At 42.7% G+C, this 25,250-nt stretch overlaps 3 protein-coding genes and 1 long non-coding RNA gene across 4 annotated transcripts; all 4 read right to left on the bottom strand.

Moving 5' to 3' along the window:
• Positions 1-95: 95 nt before the first annotated feature.
• ABCI13 (non-intrinsic ABC protein 11) lies at positions 96-7,149 on the bottom strand. Its single transcript, XM_078577705.1, has 10 exons — positions 6,843-7,149; positions 6,633-6,761; positions 5,918-6,013; positions 5,770-5,853; positions 1,374-1,435; positions 1,214-1,289; positions 976-1,083; positions 636-811; positions 471-555; positions 96-393 (listed from the first exon to the last, which is right to left on the bottom strand). Exons 1-10 carry the CDS (start codon positions 7,044-7,046, stop codon positions 355-357), a joined length of 1,059 nt encoding a protein of 352 aa, XP_078433831.1. The 5' UTR covers positions 7,047-7,149; the 3' UTR covers positions 96-354.
• A 2,851-nt stretch (positions 7,150-10,000) lies between these two features.
• On the bottom strand, positions 10,001-10,464 carry LOC144705672 (uncharacterized). Its single transcript, XR_013582078.1, has 2 exons — positions 10,185-10,464; positions 10,001-10,105 (listed from the first exon to the last, which is right to left on the bottom strand). It is a non-coding gene; the product is annotated as an uncharacterized LOC144705672 (long non-coding RNA).
• Positions 10,465-16,091: 5,627 nt separating this feature from the next.
• Positions 16,092-16,523, bottom strand: LOC144705999 (uncharacterized). The gene has a single exon (XM_078578883.1). It carries the CDS (start codon positions 16,521-16,523, stop codon positions 16,092-16,094), a length of 432 nt encoding a protein of 143 aa, XP_078435009.1.
• A 4,791-nt stretch (positions 16,524-21,314) lies between these two features.
• LOC144705654 (phospholipase A1-Ialpha2, chloroplastic-like) lies at positions 21,315-23,094 on the bottom strand. Its single transcript, XM_078578426.1, has one exon. It carries the CDS (start codon positions 22,604-22,606, stop codon positions 21,446-21,448), a length of 1,161 nt encoding a protein of 386 aa, XP_078434552.1. The 5' UTR covers positions 22,607-23,094; the 3' UTR covers positions 21,315-21,445.
• Between the last annotated feature and the right edge of the window lie 2,156 nt (positions 23,095-25,250).

Below are 25,250 nucleotides of genomic sequence, written 5' to 3'. Positions count from 1 at the left end.
GCCCAGCCCGGCGAGCGGTACACTCACTCTGGGGGTTGCATAACGTGATGTTCTTTTATTTGCATCGCAATGCGCATCGACCGCACAACACATCGTTCGAAAAAGGCCATCCTTAGAAGAATAATGGCGTGATTTATTAAGCAAAAAAAACGAATCCTTCGCAAAAAATTAGACAAAAAATCAGGAAAATGAATGAACTGCCGGAGGGAGCCAAAGATACATCTGCATTTCCCGGGCTCCCATCTGACCGAATGAGGTTTGACTTTGACTGGTAAGGAACTAAAGTTGACCCAGATTTTCATGGCCCAAAAGGGCTGGCTTTGACTGCGCGATGAACAAGAGTTGACCCATGTTTCAGTACCCAATGGGGCCCTCCAAGCTCCCGGACGCGAACTGGGGAACGTCATCGGTAATCAATGAAAGAGTTTGGCTTTGACTTTGACTTGGGATGGCGTCTTGGGTCAGCTTACCTGGCGGACGATGGCCTCAGAGGATGTGGCGAACTCGTGGGTCATTCCTTCCCAGACTACCCTTCCCTCGTAGAGAAAGATCAACCTGCAGGGAGGGGTAAAAATGTCAACTTGGGGGGGGGGGGGTCAAAACGTTGACTTTTAACGGGTGTCGGAAATGGGCACCTGTCGACAGCTCTGCGAATGGTGCTGTGCTGGTGGGTGACGACGACGTAGGACGCGATCTTGCCGGGCTCCCCCAGCGCGTTTTGTCCCTTGAAGTGCACTGAGCGGATCAGATCCTCTACCACGGTAGAGGCGATCGGATCGAGCCCGGCTGTGGGCTCATCGTACAGCAGAACCTGTCCTCACACAGAGATTCTAGTGAGATGTGGTGAAGAGAGAGAGAGAGAGAGAGAGAGAGAGAGAGAGAAACAGGAAAAGAGAAATGAAAAAAACAGGAGATACATTGGCAAAGCTGGTGGAGAAAATGTACAAAAGGAAATAGGAAAAGAGAAGGCAGTACCTCTGGTACATGAGTCTCTTGGGTGTTGTCAAATATTATAGAACGCGCTAACGCAACCCGTTTCTTCATTCCACCGGACAGTTCTGAGGGCATGAGGTCCTCCACACCCTACAAATACCGCGCAGCAGGTAATCCAAAGATGGGGATCAGAAAGAAGCTTTGATAGGAAGCGGCGGAGTAATAACATCGTTGGCAGAGGAAATGGATCGTGTTGTCTGCACAACCAGTAACAGCCCACCTTCAGTCCAACAGCCGCTAAATTGTCTCGTACAAGTTCTTCTATCCGATTTTCTGGCATCCTTGACTTCTCATACCTGCATAACACGAGAAATTAGGAGTAGGCCAAAGTTCTTTCACGAGAAAATGCTTGAAGATTCAAGAACGCAATTAAATCTTACAGAAGGAAGCCAACATTTTCTCGAACAGTCAGGGAATCAAAGAGTGCTGCACTTTGGAAGACCTGCATGCGCCCAAAAAAATGAAAAGAACTGTCGAACATCAACATTACCAACAATCTATGTAACCGGTGGAGGCATTCGCAAGCTAGTAGGCATACAAAGGTGATGAACTGAAGAATTGAACAACAACATTACCAAAAAAATGAAAAGAACAATCCGCAATATTTCGACGCAACATAGATTATTATCATTCTGTACCAGAAAAAATGATAAGGACACAGAGCAGTTCATTAAACACCATCCTCAAATGAGAGATTCTAAGCATCAAAACTTGAAATGTCAGGTTTTCCAATCACAAGAATTTGTGGTTTTATTAAGAAAAATGCCATCTGATGCATACAGATAAACAGAAGCTTCTACATTGTACCCTCTCTGTCTTTGTAACCCAGTATTGGGCCATTAGTAAATCAGTCCATACCGGTTTACTGTTATTTCCTTTCTTTTATGTATCTTAGTTTGGGCATTTTATGAATTACCATAATGGGCCCGACCTTGTACCTGGTATTTATACCAGACCCTAATTTGAGATAATTGAGGTTGCTTTCCTTCAAACCCTAGAATGTCTCTGGGTCGTAGGAGAATAAATAAAGCCTAAATTGTAGAGATTTGGGGATATTTCTTTGGTTTCTTTCATTTTTATTCTCCCTTTCCCGTCTCGCCTCCAATACGTCTTGGGCGGGATTGTGATATGATCCCTATAAGAGTCTATGACAGGAGGACACGTCGACGAGAAAAAGGGAGGTTTAATGTCCTGGAAAGGGTCACAGGTCCAGGTGGCGTTGACCTGGCAAAATGACAACTGGTTCACGCCCAGTAGTTTAGAGAGGAAATAAAGGAGAATATAAATAAAATAGAAGGGCTGCACGGATGGGGCTACTTTGGCATCATACTTTCTTGGGGCGCAAGAGTGCTTGGAGGGCAGAGTTGCATTTGGCCTAGGCGCCCGGCCAGGTTCTTGGCCACCTCGAAGGTTGGAGACAAAGAGGGGGGACATTCTGCTTGAAAGACATAGTAGAACTGATTCCATACGGTAAGTGGCATATTTAAATTCTTGAATTTCTAACATTATGATACAAGAATGTATCGGATTGTATCATGATAGATTATATTCAAGGAAATACAGAAGAAGGAATAAGCATAGGCCGGGTAAACGGCCCGCTGACCATACTTGTTGACCAAGAAAAGAGGGGAGAGACAGATCACCTTTAAATAAGGGGAGTGGTGATCGGGTAAGGCACTCTTGTCTTTTCTTGTACTCTTGTCTTTTCACTCTTGTTCCGCCTTTGTCTTGCTCATCAAACGGCTGACATATTCCTCTTTCAAAAATCTTAAAATTTTGTTTTTAGCCTTATGCAAGGGCTAGTTTAAGTTGATTTCGGATGAAATGCTTCTCAGTTAGGAACTCTGATTTCAACTGATTCACAGTATTAGAATCGGTCGATCACTGGTGGAAAAAACCTACAGTCTTGCACTGACTTGACACATTTACAGATGACTGTACATTCCTTTTTCTTTGAAAGGAAAGGGGAAGATCACCCAGAATCGGTGATCAACCCAAATGATTGTACACTCCTGACGCGTGTGTACCCACAAAAATAGAAATAAGAAGTTGCAGGAGTTCTTAAAGGACTTTTTTATGTTGATTGCAGTACAAATCGATGGGAGGATTCTCCGGTTCAGACCTGATAAAGCAAAAAAACCTTAATACAGAAGAAATTAAATATTTTTCAAGCTCAGGGTCATCTACCAGTCATCTGGTGCTGGTACGCAGCTGAATATGTGGTAGAGAATAAACAACAAACACAGGCAATCAGTAAAGTTCTCATATTCCAAATTCATGTATTAAAGTTCCTATGATGTGAAGCTCTTTTAATTGCCACCCATTTGATTAATGGACAACTTTCTCTGGTTCTCAGCCTGGAAATTGACGACAGACTTCATGCCTGGTTCTCAGCCTCGGGAGCGGCAAACATCGTCCGTCAAGTCACTTATCACAGTGGCAGACCCGTGACAGATGACGTGACAGTGACGTGTGACAAAATCTTGCTCCATGACGGTGACGGTGATGATAACGCAGTCACCCTTGACGGGTGACGTGACGGTGACGGAGGCTCCCCGAAAGGTGACGTGACGGGACAGACTTCACGGATGACGCTGGTGATGGAACTTTAATAGCATGAAGAAAGTGGAAATTTTAAAAATTTTAAAAATTATTAAAATATTTAAAAAATAAATTATATTGTATCAGTTAATTGCAGATCATATATTTCTGTCACGTGTGACGATGACGCCATCCAGTGATGTGACGAAGACAGGACGATGGAGTCGGTGACATGTGACGCAAATGTGACAGATTTTCCTAAAATCCTAGGATGTGTGACAGGACAGGAAACGAGATGAACATCTCGTCACGTCCCCGTCCGTCACCACACGTCATCGTCATGTCGCGTCCGGGCCGTCACGTCCCGGACGTGCCATTCCCTAACTTTACCATACTAACCCAGGATAGGATGGGGATTGTATCAAAACCATGCAGAGGCAAGACTCATCACAGCTTATACAACACTGTCCAACAAAGCCTCACATTTATTGAAGATAATCTTGTTCCTGTAGCCATATTGCTCATGGCAATGCGAAGGGTCGACCACCCCTCTCATCCCCTGAGGAGACATCCAATCCTGTGTTTGGCTCGTGGGCCCACACTGCTCTGGCAAATGGGCATTCAAAGAAGAGATGGCCAGTCTTCTTCGTTGCTCACCCTCATAAAACATTCTGTCGAGGCCTTTGAGAGCCAGCTCTTTCTGACAAACTTTGTTAATAGTCTTCATAAAAGGAACACCTAGCCGAAGAACCGCACCTCAGGGGGATCTTTTGTTTCCTTTTCGCATACCATGCATGGATGGTCCACAGTTTTTCCACTATGTATCTGCAGTTGAGGCTCGCGTAAGCATCTCCGACAAAGAATGGTTTCCCTGTCCACTCCCATTCATTATATTTCCCTCTCATTGGACATAAATGTAGTAAGGTCTTCTGCATGCTCATGTAGTTCTCTACTCTCTGCTTGGATGGGTGTCCACCAAACATGGATTCCATAAGACATCACACCACTTTTGAACTGTGGCCTTAGGGGTCCATGCAAGGACGAAAAGCATTTGGTCAGGCATGTAACTTTTAAGCAGACAACACTCAGACAAGAGCCGCACAACTCTCCCAGTCCAAGCTAGAACCCTAGTTGTCCATCAGGATCAGGGTTACCAAATCTGTCTCCAGTCCCATAAGTCTGCCGCCCCACTTGGCCACCAATCTAATGTTTAATCCTTGCATTTCAAAACTTCATGTCCCCCTAAACGGACCACTTTACACACTACATCACCTGACCTTGAGCTTTCCTATTGGAATCTTCTCACTGTACCTTCTAGGCGCTTGCCAACTCCAACCGGTGGTTTTCAGACCAAGAGGTAGTTTTATGATTATCTGGCCTGACAGCCTTCTAGCTTCTGCTCTACCATCTCTAGTACTGCCTGCCACTCTGTGTTCTCCATACGAACCCCAACAATGGCAGTCCCAATGAGTGGGCCTCCTTCGAGATATGGATACAGGCTTAAATTATAAGAAAGAAGGATAACACGAATTAGATCCAGGATATTTTGGTAGAAGCAGTTGTATCAGTTGCCTACCACAATCTCCCAAGACATCAATCTGTAAGGCGTTTCATGTGCAGTAAATGAAGGATCCCTTCAGTTCATATGATATAATGAATTAGGGGCCCTCCTGATAAGAACATTAGCTCACAAGTTTATCAAGGGATAAACAGTTGTCTCAGCTGCCTACCACAAGGTATCTTCTCTGTCCACAATCCACAAGATAAGATGATAATGAGTAATCAATTGGAAAGGAAATGACAAAGGACGGTGAAGAGGAGATAGCAGAGACAAAGGGTTGAACGATTTTCACAACAAGATACGAGGAAAGATATATGACACCACAAAGTCTAAAAGGGCCCACATAGCATTCACCGGTAATTGCTCAACTTTTCAGCGTCAACGTCCTTGAACTCTTAGTGACTGGAGTTTTCAAGGAAAATTATACATTTTGGATATTATTCTACGATTTCGGACCTGTAATCATCATAAAAACGATAATGACCAGAAAGACCATATGATGCGATCATCTAGAAAGTGATTTCGAAGAAAATGACCGCATTAATTGCAACTCATGGAATTTATATTAATCCCGTTATCTGACTTAAGCTAATAAACTATGACTGGTTCTTAAATCCCACTGCTTGTAAGAAATAAATTAACCAAAATTATAAATATCTTAATTATGGTCTCACCAAGCCAATGCGTAGGCCAGAAATATCCTCCGCCTCGTCGCTGATCAAACCCTGCCTTTTTCGGCCACAGATATAAACTTCACCCTTCACAGTAGACAAGAAGGCTCAATAGTTTTTCATTAATCTAAAATAGCATAAGTTTACTGACCTTATCTGGCGCAAGAAGTCCAGCAATAATTTTTAATATAGTCGACTTCCCAGTGCCAGAAGGCCCTATAATACCGACAGCTTCTCCATGTCTGATCTGGGAGTAAGATTTACAAAAAATAATTTTTTTATGGAATAAACTTCTAAATCATCTATGCCGAGACAGACTGATTAAGTTGATGAGTAATAATAGCAATTGGAAGTGCTAAACCCTGCATTTTTGAAGCTTCAATAGTTTAACGATGAATTCCTGAAGCTAACAACGGATATATGACGTTATATGGTGATGAAGAGTAGTACCATGTAGTTCTAGGTTTTTTCCTCAAAATCTCTATTCTACGTTTTATTTTTGCCATTATAACGTCAATTTATTTCAATTGTTGATTTTCCTTGAGTATTTGCTACGGTTCTTTGTGACGTTTTTGAAATGAATTGACGTTATAATGGCAAAAAATAAACCCGAGAATAGAGATTTTGAGGAAAAAACCTAGAACTACATGGCACTACTCTTCATCACCATACGTATTTCACGTCACCAGGACTTCTCGTTGACAGCTTTATAGTTATTACTGATCACTGTGTATCATTATGAAACTCTGTGTTGTCAAATGATTATATCAAACTGATACTGGTTTCCTTTTATACAGAAGAAATCCTCTAGACAAATAACAATCACTGTTTAGATCGCTCAATTTATGGAGAAGCGAAGAGATTACCTTGAAGTTCACGCCTTTGAGAATTTTCTTCTTTCCAAAAGCTTTGTGAACATCGCGACATTCTATGAGAACATCAGACTTGTCGTCGATCTCCCCATCAACCCTAGTTTTCTCGGACGCCGTCAAACGCTGCCGGGAATCTTCGAATTAGCAGATTGAATGATCAAGCGCAGGCAAAAAGAGAAAGACGGAATTTGAAACTCCACTCACATTGTTCTCGATGGAGAGATGTCCCTCTTCATGTCTTCTCGGCGGAGCGGAGCAAGCGCAAGCGATCTTCGTATTGCACTTAGCCGACCCCAGAGTCAGCCACAGAAGTTTTCCCGGAACGCTCGAAGAAGGAAGAGGAGCCCATCGATCGGAGAAGAGAGGCAAACCGGATGTGGACACCATGGATGCCCTTAAAGTGTTCATCTCCGAAGCCCTAAAAAACAAATCTAGATCAAACCTTCTTCTTTTTCTTCTTCTCCGCGGAATTTGATAAATCTTCCGTGGTCGCAGGAGGAAGTTGATAGCGATGGGCAGAGCAATCGCTGAATTTGATCAACCTTCAATGGGCTGTTGAGATAAATCGTGGCCCACAACAAAAATGCAAGCTTTGTCAAGATCATTATCATAATCATGGTCATTGATGATGGATGATAAAGCACACCAAACACCATGAACCACAAGATGGGGACGGATAAACTCTATTGTACTGAATTAGGGAGAGATAAATGGTGGTTATTAGATGAGACCCCAACATGCTAAGGACCATGTGAATACGTCTCTGAGGCCGGATATTGGCCAGGTTTGTGATGACTAGTTCTAGTAGACGAATGACAGTGACTTGATCATTGCATCATTTTGTTTTTCATTTTTTACCAAAATTCAATCATAGTATGAGACTGAGGTTACTCTATCATAGTGGTGCTTTAGTTTGTTTCCGTTGAATAGGGTCATGTTGAATGAACTTGTGTTGTAGGGCTCAGCCAAGATTAATTAACCAAGACGGTTCTTGGGATCTTCCAGTCAGCTGATTTATATCAGTACTCTGATAATTGATCTGTTCAGTCAGATCATGCTTAAAAATCATTTAACTCATATTTTCTAACATTCCTAATAGTTCCTAATATCTTCCTATACTGTGCCTCCTCATCTTGTAATGAGCACATCAAAAGAGTTTCTCGGGATTAACTCATCCTTATCCTTCAAGCTCCTTTTGGATTTTGGTTTCTTCAAATTAAGGTATCTTGTCCTTAGATTGGTGGATGATAAGCCTAAAAAATGCACGTAAAAATGTCGTTGATTTTGGATTTAGACTTATTCAATAAAATTTATAATTTTCTTTATTCACTAAATATAAAATACAGAGCAAGTAAGGGGTCGAACCACAGGGAGGCAACAAATGAGAATTTTTATCCAATTTCAATGAATTAATTCAAAGATGATTTAATTTTTCAATTAATAAATCTTAATTATTCTTAATAATATTCTTTAATTAATCAAAATTAAGTAAAACTTAATTTTGATTTTTGATATTTCGGTCAGAAAATTCAAGATATGAATATTTTAATTTTAATATCAGACTAATTCAGATTATTAATTTCGCAATTATTAAAAAAATTTAAAACAATTTTTTATGAATTAAAATTGGGAATTAAATGATCAAGAAAGGGATTTTTAATTTGGACTTCAAGATAGATGAATTTTCGATTCAAATTTTATTTTTAGGTTTTTTATATATTAAATTAAATTCTTAAACAATAAAAATCGAAATCTTGAGAGAGAAACTAAACAAATTAACCTAGAGAGAGAAAGTGAAGAAATTAGGAAAAAGATGAAATCCGACCCTAAATTAAAAATCTAATGAAGCAGAAATATTTTAAATTGATGTAGAATTAAGGATAAAAAGTCAGATCTTGAATCGGAATCAAAACGAAGTGCTAATTTCATTCAAAACAAACTTCTAGGGCATGTACATTTCGCTCATGCCTTGGCGTTTTAGAATCGTTCATGAAGATGATTGAAATAAAAATCAGAGACTTACAAATTTGAGTTCAGAAGCAAGATCTGTCGACTTCAAGAATCCCTCTTGTGTCCTTCCTGGCCAATTGCTTGGGGGAGAGCATCCAAAAGTGATTTTCGCCCTTTTTCAGACCTCCATTTAAAGATCCAACCGTCTGGATTGTAGAGGGGAAAAGACGAACCTACCCTCACAATTTCAGCCCAATCCGATATCTAGATCTCAAGATATAAAGGTTTTAGTGATGAGAAATCTAGGCCGTTGGATCGTTTTATCTCTCCTCCAAGAAGCTTGGAAAAAACGCTTTTTGATTGGCCCGCACAATCATTTCTCGTTTTCTGCCTCCTCGGATCACGTCCTGACACGTCGTTGTGCGTCAAAAGCGCGCAATCATTGGCGTGTGATTCTGAAATTCGAAGGGCTCAAAACGCTCCACATCAGCCTGAAATAATAAAAACAAAAGAAAAGGACAAAAGGTCTTTTTAGAAAAAAAAAAAAATTTATTCTCTTACCCGCAATCTTTGACCATTCTTCTCTCTCTTCTCTCTTTTGTATATTTTAAATCATAAGCTGCTATTCTTCTCTCTCTTCTCTCTTTAAATATTTTAAATCATAGCCACTTATGTTGACTATTCTTCTCTCTCTCTTCTCTCTTTTATATATTTTAAAGGGGTTGAATCACCAAATGTCACGATATTTCACCGTTGCTCACCGTATGTCATGTACTTTCGAAATATCACCGTATGTCACAAATTTTTGAAAATTATCACGGTGTGTCACGAGGCTTGGCCGCCGGTGACGTGGACGATGACATAGGTGCCACGGGTGAAGCCGAGCCTTGTCATCGGCCATGTCATCGCCCACGTCACGGGCGAAGTAGGGGCTCCGATTCTGGCGTTTTTGGCGATTTTGGCTGGATCTTGGCGATTTGGGTGGCGATTTGGGTGGATCAAGAAGACGAAGAAGATTTCCGGACGATTTGGGTGGATCTCTGCGGTAAGATTTTGCCATTTTTTTTTTGTCTTGGATTTTTTTCTGCGATTGATCGCTGAGAAATGAAGAATCGGGGATGTTAAATCCCCGATTCTTCATCGTGAATCTGAGAATGGGGATTTCGATCGTGATTTTTTCAATCGAAACCCTTTCTTTGGTGAGCACCGTGAACAGAAGAAAAAGAAGATTGCGATCAAAAGATTGTTATGAGGATTTTGATCGGAAGATTTTGATCGGGTGAAGAAGAAGAAGAAGAAGAAGAAGAAGAAGAAGAAGGAGAAGAAGAGGAAGAAAAGAAGAAGGAGAAGAGGAAGAAAAGAAGAAGGAGAAGAGGAAGAAGAAAGGGAATCCATTTATCTTTCTATCCATCTTTCTTATCCTCTTCTATCAATCCTCTTCTTATCATCTTTATACAACTATACCTGCATCAATCTCACCGCATCTGCTTCTCTCTTACCCAACAATCTTTCTCCACCTGTATCCCCGATTCTTCATTTCTCAGCGATCAATCGCAGAAAGAAATCCAAGACAAAAAAAAAACGGCAAAATCTTACCGCAGAGATCCACCCAAATCGTCCGGAAATCTTCTTCGTCTTCTTGATCCACCCAAATCGCCAAGATCCAGCCAAAATCGCCAAAAACGCCAGAATCGGAGCCCCTACTTCGCTTCCGGTGACGTGGACGATGACATGGCCGATGACAAGGCTCGGCTTCACCCGTGGCACCTATGTCATCGTCCACGTCACCGGCGGCCAAGCCTCGTGACACACCGTGATAATTTTCAAAAATTTGTGACATACGGTGATATTTCGAAAGTACATGACATACGGTGAGCAACGGTGAAATATCGTGACATTTGGTGATTCAACCCCTATTTTAAATCATAAGCCGCTATTCTTCTCTCTCTCTTCTCTCTGTTATATATTTTAAATCATAGCCGCTTATGTTGACTATTCTTCTCTCTCTCTTCTCTCTATTTATTATATAATAATAACCACTCTTTCTCTCACTCTCTCTATATATTCTTATTTAAATAAATATATCAATTTATTCGCCCGAATTTCGGGCGAATGACGTGGATACTCCTTAGTAAATATTTAAATATATTATAAATGCCAAATAAATAATATATGTGTTATTTAAATATGTAAAAATCATTTCTTGGCCATATAATGGTAAAAAAATTATATAAAAATATGGAAAAATTCCAGAAAAATCATGAAAACACTTACCAACCTTTAGCCAAGTATTTAAAGCCCTGTAAAAAATATTTCTTCACTAAAATGATGTTAAATTCCATGTAAAAAATGATAAAAAATGTGAGAGTTTAAGTGATTTATCTTTATTTTAACATGATAACATGCAAATAAAATCATTAAAACACATCAATACAATATAAAATTCATTAATTAATCGTATTAATTTGCAGGTTATCAGTGGAAACCCGATCAAGAGTTTGGGACTGCTTCCCTATGCCTTCAATCAATTTTCATGATGGATGGCTTACATAATAAGCATGGTTGCCGTTGATCTTGACCCTGATATTATTTCTATGAATTGTTGATAATTTTTGGAAGACAGAACAGGATGATCAGTATCACCATGATCATGGAGATTATTGAACATGATTGTCTGGATCATTATGATGATTATGGTCATTGATGATGAAAAAGCACGCTGAACTCTCTACTGAATTAAGAGGGGAGAGTCATTGGATAGAGTTATTAGTGGAGATCAAAGTTTACAATGCAGACACATACATATAATTTTTTTTTCTTTTTATTGGTAGGGATTCAAAACTTTACTATGGGAGATAATAGGTTATTTTTTGATTTTGTGGTTTTGTTTGTTAGACTTATGGCACAATTCAATTTATTTTATTCTGTTGTACAAGTACTATCATACTCTTTCCGTTCATTGATCATGAACCAAACTTAACAAAGAGACCCTATTGAACATGAAAGGAAAAAAATCACCATTATTATCATATAACCTCACATACTATGATTGAGCTTTAATAAAAATCAAAAGCAAAACCAGATGATAATCAAAATCACCTAGTGTAGCATCTAATCTGCTATCGTTTGGTTCCTTGAATGAGTCATCTCAAGTGGCACATATGTCTGACCTTTAGACATATTCATGTTGTCCTTGCACAATAACTTTACTCAAATTTCCATGTGAATTGATTACATGATGGCATCTTTAGTTGTAGCCCTTACTAGGCTACTTAAAGTTTGACCTCTAAAAGTTTCACATTCAGGATTTAAACCCAAAAAAAGCATATGGCTCATTCTCTCAAAAAATATTTGATATTAAAGTGTTAAACCAAGAAAGAGGTTTGAGAAAGAGAAAACCAACTTGATTAAAAAGATAAGAGGGGATTACAAGTGTTTATATAGGGGAGCCCTAATGGGCTAGTTAAAAATGTCCCATATGGGATTATTAGTTACAAAAAAAAAGCTTAAGCATCAACACTCCCCTTCAAGCTGGGGCGTGGATGTTTTCCACACCCAGCTTGCCACAAAGCTCCTCAAACCTAGGGGCATGGAGCCCTTTGGTGAAGATGTCTGCGATCTGATCTGCTGAAGGCACATACGGCAAGCAGAATTTTCCCGACTCCAGTTTCTCTTTAATGAAGTGTCGATCAATCTCTATGTGCTTCGTGCGGTCATGCTGGACTGGATCATGGGCAATGCTGATGGCCGACTTGTTGTCGCAGTACAGCTGGACGGGAGAGGAAACCGGACAACGTAGCTCATGTAGGATCTTTGTGATCCAAAGTGCCTCACAGAGACCATGTGCAAGCGCACGAAACTCCGCTTCGGCACTGGATCGAGACACCACCTTCTGCTTCTTACTCCTCCACATAATAAGATTGCCGCCCAAGAAGGTGCAATATCCTGAGGTAGACCGACGATCAACAATGGACCCTACGTAATCCGCATCGGTATGTACCTCTAGGCGAAGACCACTGTGGCGGCGGAACAAAAGTCCACGACCAACTGTGCCCTTTAAGAATCGAAGAAGTCGATGAGCAGCGTGAAGATGACTCATGCGAGGAGTTTGCATGAACTAACTGAGAACCACCACAGAATATGCAATATCAGGTCGCGTGTGGGTGAGGTAGATTAGCTTGCCCACAAGTCATCGGTACTGTCTAGGCTCTGCAGGATCTTCATTCTCATTGGCGCCAAGGCGGTGATTAGCGTCAATAGGTGTAGTAATGGGCCTGGAATCCTCCTTTCCAAGCTCATGAAGAAGATCCACCGTGTACTTCCGTTGACAAATGAAAATCCCGACAGAAGAGTATGCAACTTCAATGCCAAGGAAATACATCAACGAGCCAAGGTGGCAAATAGCAAATTCTGACGATAGATAGGCCGCCAGTTGTGTAATAGCCTCCATAGCATCACCCGTAGTAATGATGTCATCCACGTAGACCAGAAGGAGAGCGACTCCCCTTGACGTGGAATGATGGTAGAAGAGGGTGTGGTCCCCACTGCACTGGCGATATCCAAGACGCTTCATGGCCGTAGTGAAACGACCAAACCAAGCGCAAGGAGATTGTTTCAAGCCATATAGTGCCTTCTTCAAGCGGCAAACAACCGAGGAAGGAGTAGAGGGGACCAAGGAGGCATACCCAGGAGGAAGAGCCATATAAATTTCCTCAGTCAAGTCGCCATGAAGAAATGCATTCTTGACGTCATATTGCTGCAGTACCCAGCCATGGTCTGCAGCAAGAGTAAGGAGAATGCGGATAGTGTTCAGCTTGGCCACTGGAGCAAATGTCTCCTGATAATTGATGCCATATTTCTGCGTAAAGCCTTTTGCAACAATGCTTGCCTTATGCCTCTCAATCGTGCCATCGGAGTTTTCATTTGCAGCATAGACCCAACGGCTATCAACCAAGTGCTTGCCCGGTGGGAGAGGAACAAGATCCCATGTATCATTTAGGGAAAGAGCTTGAAGCTCCTCCTCCATAGCCCGACGCCAATGAGGCAAGGATAAGGCAACGCCCACTGTCTTCGGAAGGGAGATGGAGTCAATGGAGGTAAGCAGTGCATGGTATGGTTTGGAGAGACGATGGGAGGAAACGTAATTAGTTAAAGGATATAAAGGAGGAGAGCGGGAAGGAGGCACAAGGGCCAAGGAAGATTCTGGTGGAGTGTCTTGGGAGGTAGAGGATGAGGCATCCAAAGGAGGAGATGAGGAGGGGGTGCGGCGAGAGATATAGGTGAGGCCATAGCGTTTTTCCGGAGGGCAGCGTGGTAGATTTGTAGGAACACCCGGAGGAGGGACAAGAGGAGGAAGTGGATGAGGAGTAGAAGAAGGTGGTTGGGGAGAAGAGGATTGTGGAGAAAGATCCACGAGTGTTGCATGAGAATCCGGAGGAGATTCGAATAGCTCTCCAATGGGAATCGACGCGGTGCCAGGGAAGGGCGGAGACGATGGTGCGGCTGGAGGTGAAGGGCTGGGGAGGATGATGGGACTGTTGTAGAAGTGACTCAGGAGGAAAGAGGAGGGAGGATAAGGAACTCGAGCGGGTCCGGCTGAGGAGGTAAAGAAGGTGGTACCGTGGAGGAGGGATAGTAAGGAGTAAACTCATCAAAGGTAGCATCTTTGGTGACAAAGAAGCGACGGGAAGGCGGATGGTAGCACCGATAACCCTTTTGAGTAACGGATTATCCAATGAAAATGCACTGAATGGCTCGAGGGTTAAGCTTTTCCCAACCGAGCTGATTGTTGGGGACAAAGCAGACGCACCCAAAGACACGTGGAGTGAGGTTTGTTTTGAGGGAAGTGGTGGGAAAGAAGCGCTGGAGACAGTCAATAGGAGGGGAATGGTTGAGGGCACGAGAGGGAAGGCGGTTGAGAAGATGGATGGCGGTGAGAACGGTTTCACCCCAGAAATACCTGGGAACATGCATATGGAACAGGAGGCTCCGGGTCGTATCAAAGATGTAGCGAAATTTCCGTTCTGTAACACCATTCTGCTGAGGCGTGTAGGGACAAGATGTTTCGTGAACAATGCCATTTTGTTGGAAGAAATGGGTGAGGGTAGAATTGACATAGTCTCTAGCATTGTCAAAGCGGAAGCGACGGATGGGGGTGGAGAATTGGGTTTGGATAAGGGAGTAAAACTGGGGAATGATGGTGGAAAGTTGGGATTTGTGTTTTAAAAGGTAAGCCCACGTGAAACGGGTAGCGTCGTCAACAAAAATAACAAGCCATCGAGTGCCAGAAGTGCTGTGAAGGGGAGCCGGACCCCAAACATCGCTATGAACAAGAGAAAAAGGCGTGGATGCACAAGATGAAGATAAAGGATATGTAGTGCGATGATGTTTAGCAATTCGACATGCGTCACAAACAAAACGGTCAACAACATGACCCTGGAAAAGTTTAGGAAATAGACGATAAAGGGTGTCAAAAGAGGGATGTCCGAGGCATCGATGAAGAAGCCACAACTAGTCATGAGACGCCGAGAGGGAAACAGCAGCAGCAGCAATAGCAAGAGAAGAGGAAGAAGGTCGAACAAGATAGAGCCCCTCACGCTCCTCAGCAAGTGAAATCGTCTCCCTCGACACCTTATCACGATAAAAACAGGAATTTCGAGAAAAGGTGAGATCATGTTTTAAATCACGAACAAGTCGGGATAGAGATAGGAGATGATGAGCAAGACAAGGAACATGAAGAATGCACGAGAGTTTCATAGAAGGGGAAAGAGTAACATGACCAACACCCGCGACGGTGAGAAGATCTCCAGAGGCGGTTTTGACTTTGGAATGACTAGAAACGGGTTCATAGGTTGAAAAAGCTCGAGGATTAGGAGTCATAGGAGCGGTGGCACCAGAATCAAGAAGCCAAGTGGAAGATGACGAAGGAAAATTTCCGGAAGTCAAGGTTGGAGAGGCAAGAGCGGTGGACGTACCTGCGCGGGCTAAAGAACATGAGCCCACGACGGGAGGATCAAGAAGACATCGAAGACGCTCCATTTCCTTAGGAGTGAAGCTAGGAGATGAGGAGGCATTGGCCGGAAGCAGAGTATACTGCATAGGCACTTGTCCTGGACTCGGCATGCTCGGTGAGCTGGCAGGAGGGGCGGCGGCAACAAGGTGACTCTGTTGAGTCCGCTTCCGTTGGAGCTTGAAGCAGGTTTCCTTTGAGTGACCCCTCTTCTTGAAATAATTGCAGAAGAGTGTGGGATCGCCCTTGGGAGACTCCTCCGAGTGAGATGAAGTCCCTTGGGCGGAAGAATTCGGCGATGAAGCATGAGTAGCTGCGGCCGGTGTTGCCGCAAATGCCGAGGTGAGGGAAGGTGCCTGCTGAAACCGAGACTCCTCAATCCGTACACTCCGGAGTGCATCTTGGTAGGTGAGCATCTTCTCCTGATGAATAAGCTGGCCACGTAGTGATTCATATTCCGGGTTGAGACCCATCAGGAATTGAAACACACGAAGCTATAGCACATACCCCCGCTCCACCGAATTCACCTCCGGTGGCATGTAATGGTCGATCTCATCCCACAAAGAGGTGAGTTCGTTACTGTGCTCCAATACCGTCCGATCCCCTTGACGAAGATTAGCGGCCCGATGCACCAATTTGTACAAAATGGCAATGTTGTTCCTCTTGGAGTGGCTGTTGAGGGAAGCTTCCCAGACGGCTCGAGCACTCGCCAAAGACAGAAACTCCCCCTTAATATTAGGGGCGATACTGTCAAGTAGCCAGCGCTGAACGACTCCTTCAACGTCGAGCCAATCATAATATGCTGGGTCCGTCACTAGTGGTCCGTCTTCCATTAAATGACGCATTAGTCGTCCTTTTAGAGTGATCTGCACGTACTGTCGCCATTGAAGGAGGTTGAAGCCGGTGAAAATTCCATCGGGCGGCATCTTGGGCAAAGTAAATGGTGCTGGACTGGTGAGACGAGTCGATGCAGCCGCTGTCGGAGGCACATGAGAATGCACCGGAGTCATCCCAGATGTCTGAGAGGCAGAGGTCTGTTCTTCAGACGTCGGACAGCACGGATCGAGGCGCAGGAGAACCCGGATGAAGCAGGTCACCCGCGGACGCGCGGAGAGAGGCAACCGTGCGAGGAGAGGCGGCTGTCCGCAGAGCGGAGACGGTCGCGCGCAGAGAGGCTACTCCGCACGAAGAAAGAGAGGGTCCGCGCGAAGGAGAGGGTCCGCGCACTGAGAGAGAGAGAGCCGGTCGGTCGGTCGATCGCGGTTGATCGGTCAATTGAGCAGAGGACGCACGACGACGGCAGGAGTCGGTGAGTCGGAGCGATGATGAGTCCAAAATTTAGGGTTTCGGCTCTGATACCATGTGGAACCAAGAAAGAGGTTTGAGAAAGAGAAAACCAACTTGATTAAAAAGATAAGAGGGGATTACAAGTGTTTATATAGGGGAGCCCTAATGGGCTAGTTAAGAATGTCCCATATGGGACTATTAGTTACAAAAAAAGCTTAAGTGTCAACATAAAGGAATTGGGAATGGGAGGTTGATAGTGATATAGTTCCTTTTAGATTGCGACTAGTTCACTCGCATACTCCTAGCCAGTTGCAATCCTGACTTGATTGCATGTGGATGAAACCAATTCACATATTTTTTATTAATTTCCTAATTGGAGTATCACTTATGTGCCCCATCGTATGTTGTTAAACTATAAAAAACAAGAGATGATAAAGTAACTTTATGTGGAACTAATTCCAATATCAACTTGTTACAAAAGAGTAGCTTCAAGCCATTCACGTGGTTAACCTTTATAAATAACAACACCATCATTAGAATGATGAATTTCCTCTTGAACTTCTTAATCCTCCTCAAAGATCTGTTCAATTTTATTACTATTAATCTCAATATAAGGGGGAGATATCTGAGAAGGGGAGAAGACAAGGGGGGCTGTCTAGATATGGCTAACAAGCGCACCTAAAATGAGGCCCCCTTCAATTTATACGTAATTTGGAACTTTTCATAAAAGCCATTGTAATCTTAAATATTCACCAACATCTATAGATCTCGTATGTAAGGCCCTCTAAGCCAATTTATAAATCTAGTTAAGAACTTTAATGGCCAAATAAGATTTACTAGATAACCTTATTAATTAATTATAACAAAATATAGATTACTTAATCAAGGGCCGCTTTAACCCAATGGATATGTTCAGTTTTTGGCTTGTGGGGTGCCATACTACACCTCATCATTTAGAAGATACATACCAGAAAATAAACTCTTGCATGTGCAAGGATTTAGCACATTTCTTTCATGAGTCAATGTCCTTGTTCACTAAGGGTGGACGATCCCATCTACCATCTAATCATATTTGTGTAATTTTTACTATAACTGAGATAAACTAATTTGAATCCTATGATTAAGGACTCGTAAGTTATATTCAAAGTATAGCTGTCATGTACAAGATGTCTTTGGTGTCTTATGTTTAATAACTACACATATAACTGAGACATGAATAAATTTTATTGTCTTTAGAGTATAATACTATTATGGGATTCAAATAGATCGATTTAATGAACTCTTTCCCTAAAATACAACCACCTTCCATCCTAAATGTCTCTTCATGAATTGTCATAAAAGCCATAGTTGAGAAATTCAATCTCCGTCTTGAGTATCATTCAAATGATAGTATTCATAAAACATGTTTAAAGGCTGGTGATCTCTGTATTGTGATCTCATCATAATTCCCTCAGTCATTCCATGTATTCAATAACTTCATTTCATCACACAAGAATTATAATCGATAAATATTTATTTCGATGCAATTGAACACAATATAAAAGTGTGAGTGTCTTGAACTCATAATATCTATTGATTCTGCTAGAGTATTGAGACACTTGTGGTCAAATAATTGAATATCACTAAGATATTTACGCATATGAATTATCTTTATCTTTTAAGAATACATGCATATGAACAATCACATTCAATTGACAGGATGCTTTCAAAATTTCTGCATCAGCCATTATATATATAATATGTGATATCTTTATGATCAGCTTCAGGATAAATGAAGATAGTATTTTTAGGTCATTAATAAGGGAAAATTTGTATCATTGACATCGCAATTTATGCTTATTTCAAAATCTGAAACATAGGCAATGAAAAGACATCACAAATATTTATGAATTTTTTTTATAGGTGTTGGCATAAAAAAGACTTGGTTTATCTTATTATGAACTATATGTTGAATTTGTAAATAATTATCAAGATAATTTGTCATTCAAATGAGAAGATCATGAGATGAATCTCTTATATGATGACTTGTCGTTCAGACAATCTATAAAATAGACTTGCCTCAACCATAATCGATGATAATTATAAAGACGTTAGGATCTCTTGCATTGTTTTCTTAATGATGAATCATTAAGATGATAAAACACAAGGAATAAAACATATAATTATGAACATATAAAAGAAGTTTTGAGAACATACCTGAGTCCAAAAAAGCCTTTTGAGTCAACAAGAAATCACTTTAGTCTTGGGAGTAATGGGATCTCTCAAAGAAGACCACACACATAAAACAAGGGATGTCACCTATATTTAGGCATGAGGAGATGCATTATCCTCTTTTGCCTGTCTTGGATTATCACATCATTTATAGTCAAGACTGACTTAGCCCCTACCAAAATAAATTAATCCCAACACTTTCTGAAATATCTTAATTTAAAGTTGTCATAATGGGTCACTTTGTCCGGGGCTTAAATGATACCTTAAATCTACAATTATGCATATTATAGTCCATATAAGAAATTACAATTCAACCAATAATTCAAGTGGGATATCCAAGGGTTCCTACAGTCTCTCGATCTCATGATAACAAGATTTTGGTAGGGGAACAAAAATAATAATAATAAGGGGTGTATTCATTCTTAGGGGCCCAGAGAACTGCCCCTAAAACTATATTATACAATATTCAGTTCACAAAAATATAATAACAGACTTAAAACACTTACAACTTATTTATAAATATTCTATTCTAGAAGTTTCTTCAGATCCCGTTCTCCACGACGTCTTGATATGGTGGCCCTTGACGACATCTTCACGTCATGCTCCCCCTTATGCCCAAGTTCTTAACCATTGAAAAATTCAAATATAAGTGTTGGTAGGGGATGTCCTTGATGAAACGTGCTCTAATGTATCTAGTCTACCAGCTCAGAGTTGAAATCTATGCAACTATGGAAAAAGAAAGCTGGCGATCAGAAGTCAACTCTGATTCACGTTTAACTCTGTTCATCATCCGTTGTCATTGTCGCGTCCTGTGAGGATTGGCCCCATTTGTTTGATCAAGATGAGGGCGCAAAACACTACACACCAAAAACCAGAACAAGATGATGACTGGTACTGATCCATGGAGATTGTGTCAAGAGGAGAAGAATTAGAGTAGAAAGAGAGAGAAGAGAGAGGAAGAGGAAAACAATTAGCAGAAAAAAATTATGGGTCAATTCAAAATATATTAATATTAGCAAACGCATGCACGTCGGATTCAGACGATCTAATCAGAGTGCAGAAAACGATGCAAAGATTAATCAGTCAAATCCCTCATTTGATGCAAGAGGATGGTCAATGGTGTAGGGACAGACCCATAGTCTTAAACGCGTTAAGCAAGTAATGATGTCTTTAGAAGCGTATAAAAATTCCCTAAAACTGTCCAAAACTGATTTACAGACGTGGAAACATGTCTTGGAGTTTCTTCTCATTTTCTCTACCTGAATCACCCGTTTACACTGAACTTTCCTCGAAGTCACTTCCGTCGCACAAAACGTAACTAGTCGCTTGCATCGTTCTTAATCTTTCAGTGTCAGACTCTCCATCTTTTAATCTTCTTCCTTCTTACTTCTCCCCTGAGTTTGGCTGGTTTTCTAAGGCTGACTATTTATCTTGACGTCATCAACAATGGTGGCAGATTGAAAAAGTCAACTTTGGATTTGTCTTCTGTCGGTGGAGTTCCACCGCAACCACATAAACTTGTTTATTTGAAGGTCAAATCCGAGCATTTCTTCGGCGCCGCAATGCGTGTTGCACAAACTTCTAATTAACACTTTCTTATTGTTGAAGAATTTAGCGATCGAAATGACGATCGTTAAGAGACCAGACGCTTTTTTATCATCCTAAGTTTCTAAAGTAGATTTACAGTTCCGAGGTCTAAAAGAACGATTGATGGTGGTAAGCGACGGAACAGATGACGGGCAATCATTCATCCAGTTGCCTTATTTCTATCTCACCAATGATGTCACGGCGCTGCCATGCGTGCTGCACGGACGTCACATTAAGTTTTTTTCTTCAGAAGATGTTTGTTTATGATCTTGATAATGTCTTCAACGCCCTGAGTTGCACCGCAGGCAAGCTTTTCACGACGCCCCCGCGCGTGCGTCACAAACTTTTGATTAGATTTCTTTCTTATTTTAAAACGGCTCGTCACGAGTTGTACTGTGCCCTGTGTTTCATGGGTGTTCATGTTAACCAGAGAGAGAAACATTGATAACCCTTCTTAAGTGCAACAGGGACAACTCAGATCAAGATCACAATACAGAAAACCAAATCACTACGGTTATGACGCATGAAACAGTTCCCTCCTTTGAACGCATTATCATTCTAATGATGACCGAGAAGGCAGCCCCTGAGAATGACGTTCCGGGGAACTAGTCCATCAATCGAGGCAATGAGCGGAAAGACAAAATAATATAGAAATTAGTTTTCTGACGGACTCAACGGGGCGATTTTAGAAAGAAATCTCTTCGAGATTAAACTTGTGTACATGCTTGGAAAGATCCATATACAGAGAATCGGAATCGGAAGATTATTTGAACAGCCATCCTCTCTTGTCAAGATTGTTCGCGCTGAGCAGCTTCACGGCCTTCTCGAGCAAGTCCTCGCGCTTGTCCTCGCGCTTCTTCGCAATCTCCGGCGATCTCAGCAGCGATATTATCACCCCTAGATCGTGTACACAAGCGGGGTCCCTCATCATGAAGAAATCAAGCGCGAGCTCAACCCCGACGTGAGAATAGCAAGAGAAGCTCCACGGCAGGGCGTGCTTGTTGCACCACGCTCGCAGATTCTCGTTAAGGAAAACGCCGGGGAGCTTTGTCACAGGGTCGTTTACATTGACGACACGGAGAACTTTAACGCCGAGCTCCTCGCACCTGGCCTTGAACCCGGCGTTGCCCACTCGCGGGCCGGCGAAGGAGTAAACCGTCGAGGTTATCCCCCGGTTGAGGCCAATTTCAGCGAGGTCGTACCCGGCTAGAATGGCCAGCGAGCTGCCCATACTGTGGCCCGCCAAGGTCACGCTCATCTCCTCCGTTCTGTGTATTTCGACGAGCCTGGCAAGCTCGCGGAGAAGCTGCTCTCTGCAGCTTAACCGGCTCGGGCCGGCGGGGGAGGTGTACACGCTGAGGAAGCCTTCCTCGACCTTGACCTCGGGCCGGGGCCGAACTGGGTCGAGCCGGGCGGGTCTCAGCGAGCTCATGAGATTGGCGAGCCACTCCGACGCCGTCACCGTGCCCCGGAACGCGACCACCACGTCGCGGCGGCCGAGCCGCCGCGTCTCAGTGTCCGAGGAGACGGCCACGTACCCCATCCAGCGGCTCCGGCCGGGTCCGGCGTAGATGAACTTGGTGATCTCGTAGCCCGTGTCGGAGGAGAGCGCGGTTTTGTCGTGCTTGCAGTCGAGGTAATCGCCGGAGGTGGGGTCCGGGTCGAAGGCCTCGTAGCAGGTGTTGACGAGCTCGCCGTAGCGGACGATCTCGGCGCGGAGAAGAGGGTGGAGAGGTGCGACCAGGTCGCGCCAGTCGTTGGCGCCCTGGATCTCTCGCCAGACCCGGGCCAGGCTCGGTCGGGGCTGGCGCGTCGCGACTGCGGCCGAGCAGGATACCGTCGCTGGGGTCCTTGTCGAGCCGCTTCTTCGCCGCCGAAGAAGGTAAGCGTTGGAGACGGAGCATATGGAGAACTTCGTCGCCATTGCCGCCTCTGGGCGCGAAGCTGCAAGCTCTCTCGAGGCGATATTGACGAGAGGAGCGCACAATCGCCGTATATAAGGGCTCGGGGCGAGCAAGAGGACGGTACAATGGAAGAGACAGCGAAATTCTTGACATGACACACGCGCGAGATAGAGAGAGAAGATATTAGAGAGAGAGGGGATACGAGCGAGAGGGGGACGATTGAGAGAGAGAGAAAATATAAGAGAGAGGATATGAGCGAGAGGGAGACGATATGAGAGTGAAAGGGAATAAAGCGAGACGGGGACGATATGAGAGAGAGAATATAAGAGAGAGGGGATATGGGCGAGAGGGGGAGGATATGGAGAGAGAGGGAGACGATATGAGAGAGAGAGAAAGATGATGTGTGAGAGAGAGAGAGACGTTTGGCCGCGAGACCCTCTCGTCCGGTAATTGGTCGGTAAGGGAGGATATGGCTCCCCGGACGGCGCTCCCCTCCCTCCAGGGCACTGCTCCCTTTATCTGTCTTCCACTTGCTGTCTCCCGATTACCTCATTAACATGAAAAAAGATACAATTTGGACTTTTCTGTAGGAGCACCAAGTTAGATAAAACGATATGTAGATCGAAATATAGATAAGCGCACACTTGGATTTGGAGATTTATTTGTAGATAAACAAATATAGTTTTATATAGGTACTTGACAGATGTAAAAATAGAAAGATACCAACCAAAAAATGACCCTTTCCCCTTTGGGAATAGTTACAAGTTCGTTTAATTTCCTCAACCGCACAGCGTACTGGATAATTTCCTCGATTCTATTCCGGGCAATTTTCATATCATGTTTCAAAGTCTCGCTTTCTCCATTGATACGATAGTCATGCCTTGTAAATAAAATCTGGGGTATATATTGCTGGGAAAAAGGGATGAATTAGTACGAATATGACATCGTCGGAATCTAAGGCCGGTGGTCAGTGCCCCGGAACTGCGAGAAGACCAGACTTAAGAGTTGTCCCTTGTTTGTCTTCTACGCGGTGCCAGAAGACCCTGGAGTCACCAGTCAAGCGATTCCCAACTTAGAAGAACCCACATGTCAAGTGGGATAGAGCGTATCTCATCTTTTCATTAGTTTATTGTGTTTGTAAGGAGATAGCTGATTGTCTGGACCGTATTGCGCCAACAGAGGTTGGTGCGAGACGCAACATATCAGACACTGGTCGGCGGTCATCTCTCCGAGGCCGGCGTCACTGTCTGGGCCATGCTCCCGCATATCATCTGCTGGCCGGCGATGTCGACCTTATTGAGGAGCCTTACTCGCTACTCATTGCCACATGATTTAACATAATATTATACATAATATTAAACATAATATTATACTAGTAATAAACGAACACGTATCCTATATTTGCTAAGAGATTTAGTGGCTAGGAATAAATATAGGAAAATATGGACGGTCAGGATTCAACATAATAGGATAAAAATAGACGGATAGGATTTAATCCAGTATAGCCGTTATAATCTGTTATAAGGGTTAGGATTGTTCGAACAGATTAACATATATATTGTTATCACATAGGATACTATAAATACGAACATACATGTATTTTTTTCAAATGCGGGAAATACAACGACCATACGAACATACATGTATCTCCTTGTCTTCTTGTCTTCTTGCATCTCCTTTCATACTTCTTCTTCACTACATCTTCATCTCAATATCCTCTCCTCTCGCTTCTTGTCACGCTCACATGCGGAGATCAATCAAACTCAACAGACCTCTCTCTCTCTCTCTATGTCTCGCTTTCTCTATCTCTGTCTCTCTTTCTCGCGCTCTATGTCTCTCTTTCTCTATCTATGTCTCTCTTTTTCTCTCTCTATCTATGTCTCTCTTTCTCTCTCTCTCTATGTCTCTCTCTCTATGTCTCTCTCCCTATGTCTCTCATTATGTCTCTCTCTATGTCTCTCTTTATGTCTCTCTCTATGTCTCTCTCTCTATGTCTCTCTCCCTATGTCTCTCATTATGTCTCTCTCTATGTCTCTCTTTATGTCTCTCTCTATGTCTCTCTCTATGTCTCTCTTTATGTCTCTCTCTATGTCTCTCTTTATGTCTCTCTCTATGTCTCTCTTTATGTCTCTCTCTGTGTCTCTCTTTCTCTCTGTATGTCTATCTTTCTCTCTCTAGGTCTCTCTTTCTCTCTCTATGTCTATCTTTCTCTCTCTAGGTCTCTCTTTCTCTCTCTGTGTCTCTCTTTCTCTCTCTCTCTGTCTCACTTTCTCTCTCCCTATGTCCCGATTTCCCTCTCTATTTTTCTCTCTATGTCTCTCTTTATTTTTCTCTCTCTATGTCTCTCTTTCTTTTTCTCTCTCTATTTCTCTCTTTCTTTTTCTCTTTCTTTTTCTCTCTCTTTGTCTCTCTGTGTGTCTCTCTTTCTTTTACTCTCTCTATGTCTCTCTTTCTTTTTCTCTCTCTATGTCTCTCGTTCTTTTCTCTCTCTATGCCTCTCTTTCTTTTCTCTCTCTATGCCTCTCATTCTCTCTCTCTGTATGTCTCTCTTTCTTTCCCTCTTTGCCTCTCTCTCTCTCTCTATGTCTCTCTTTCTTTTTTTCTCTCTTTGTCTCTCTCTTTCTTTTTCTCTCTCTTTGTCTCTCTCTCTGTCTCTCATTAATT

Source organism: Wolffia australiana, chromosome 7, assembly GCF_029677425.1.
Source record: "Wolffia australiana isolate 7733 chromosome 7, ASM2967742v1".
Classification (NCBI taxonomy): Eukaryota; Viridiplantae; Streptophyta; class Magnoliopsida; order Alismatales; family Araceae; genus Wolffia; species Wolffia australiana.
This window is presented reverse-complemented; position numbering and strand designations above follow the sequence as displayed.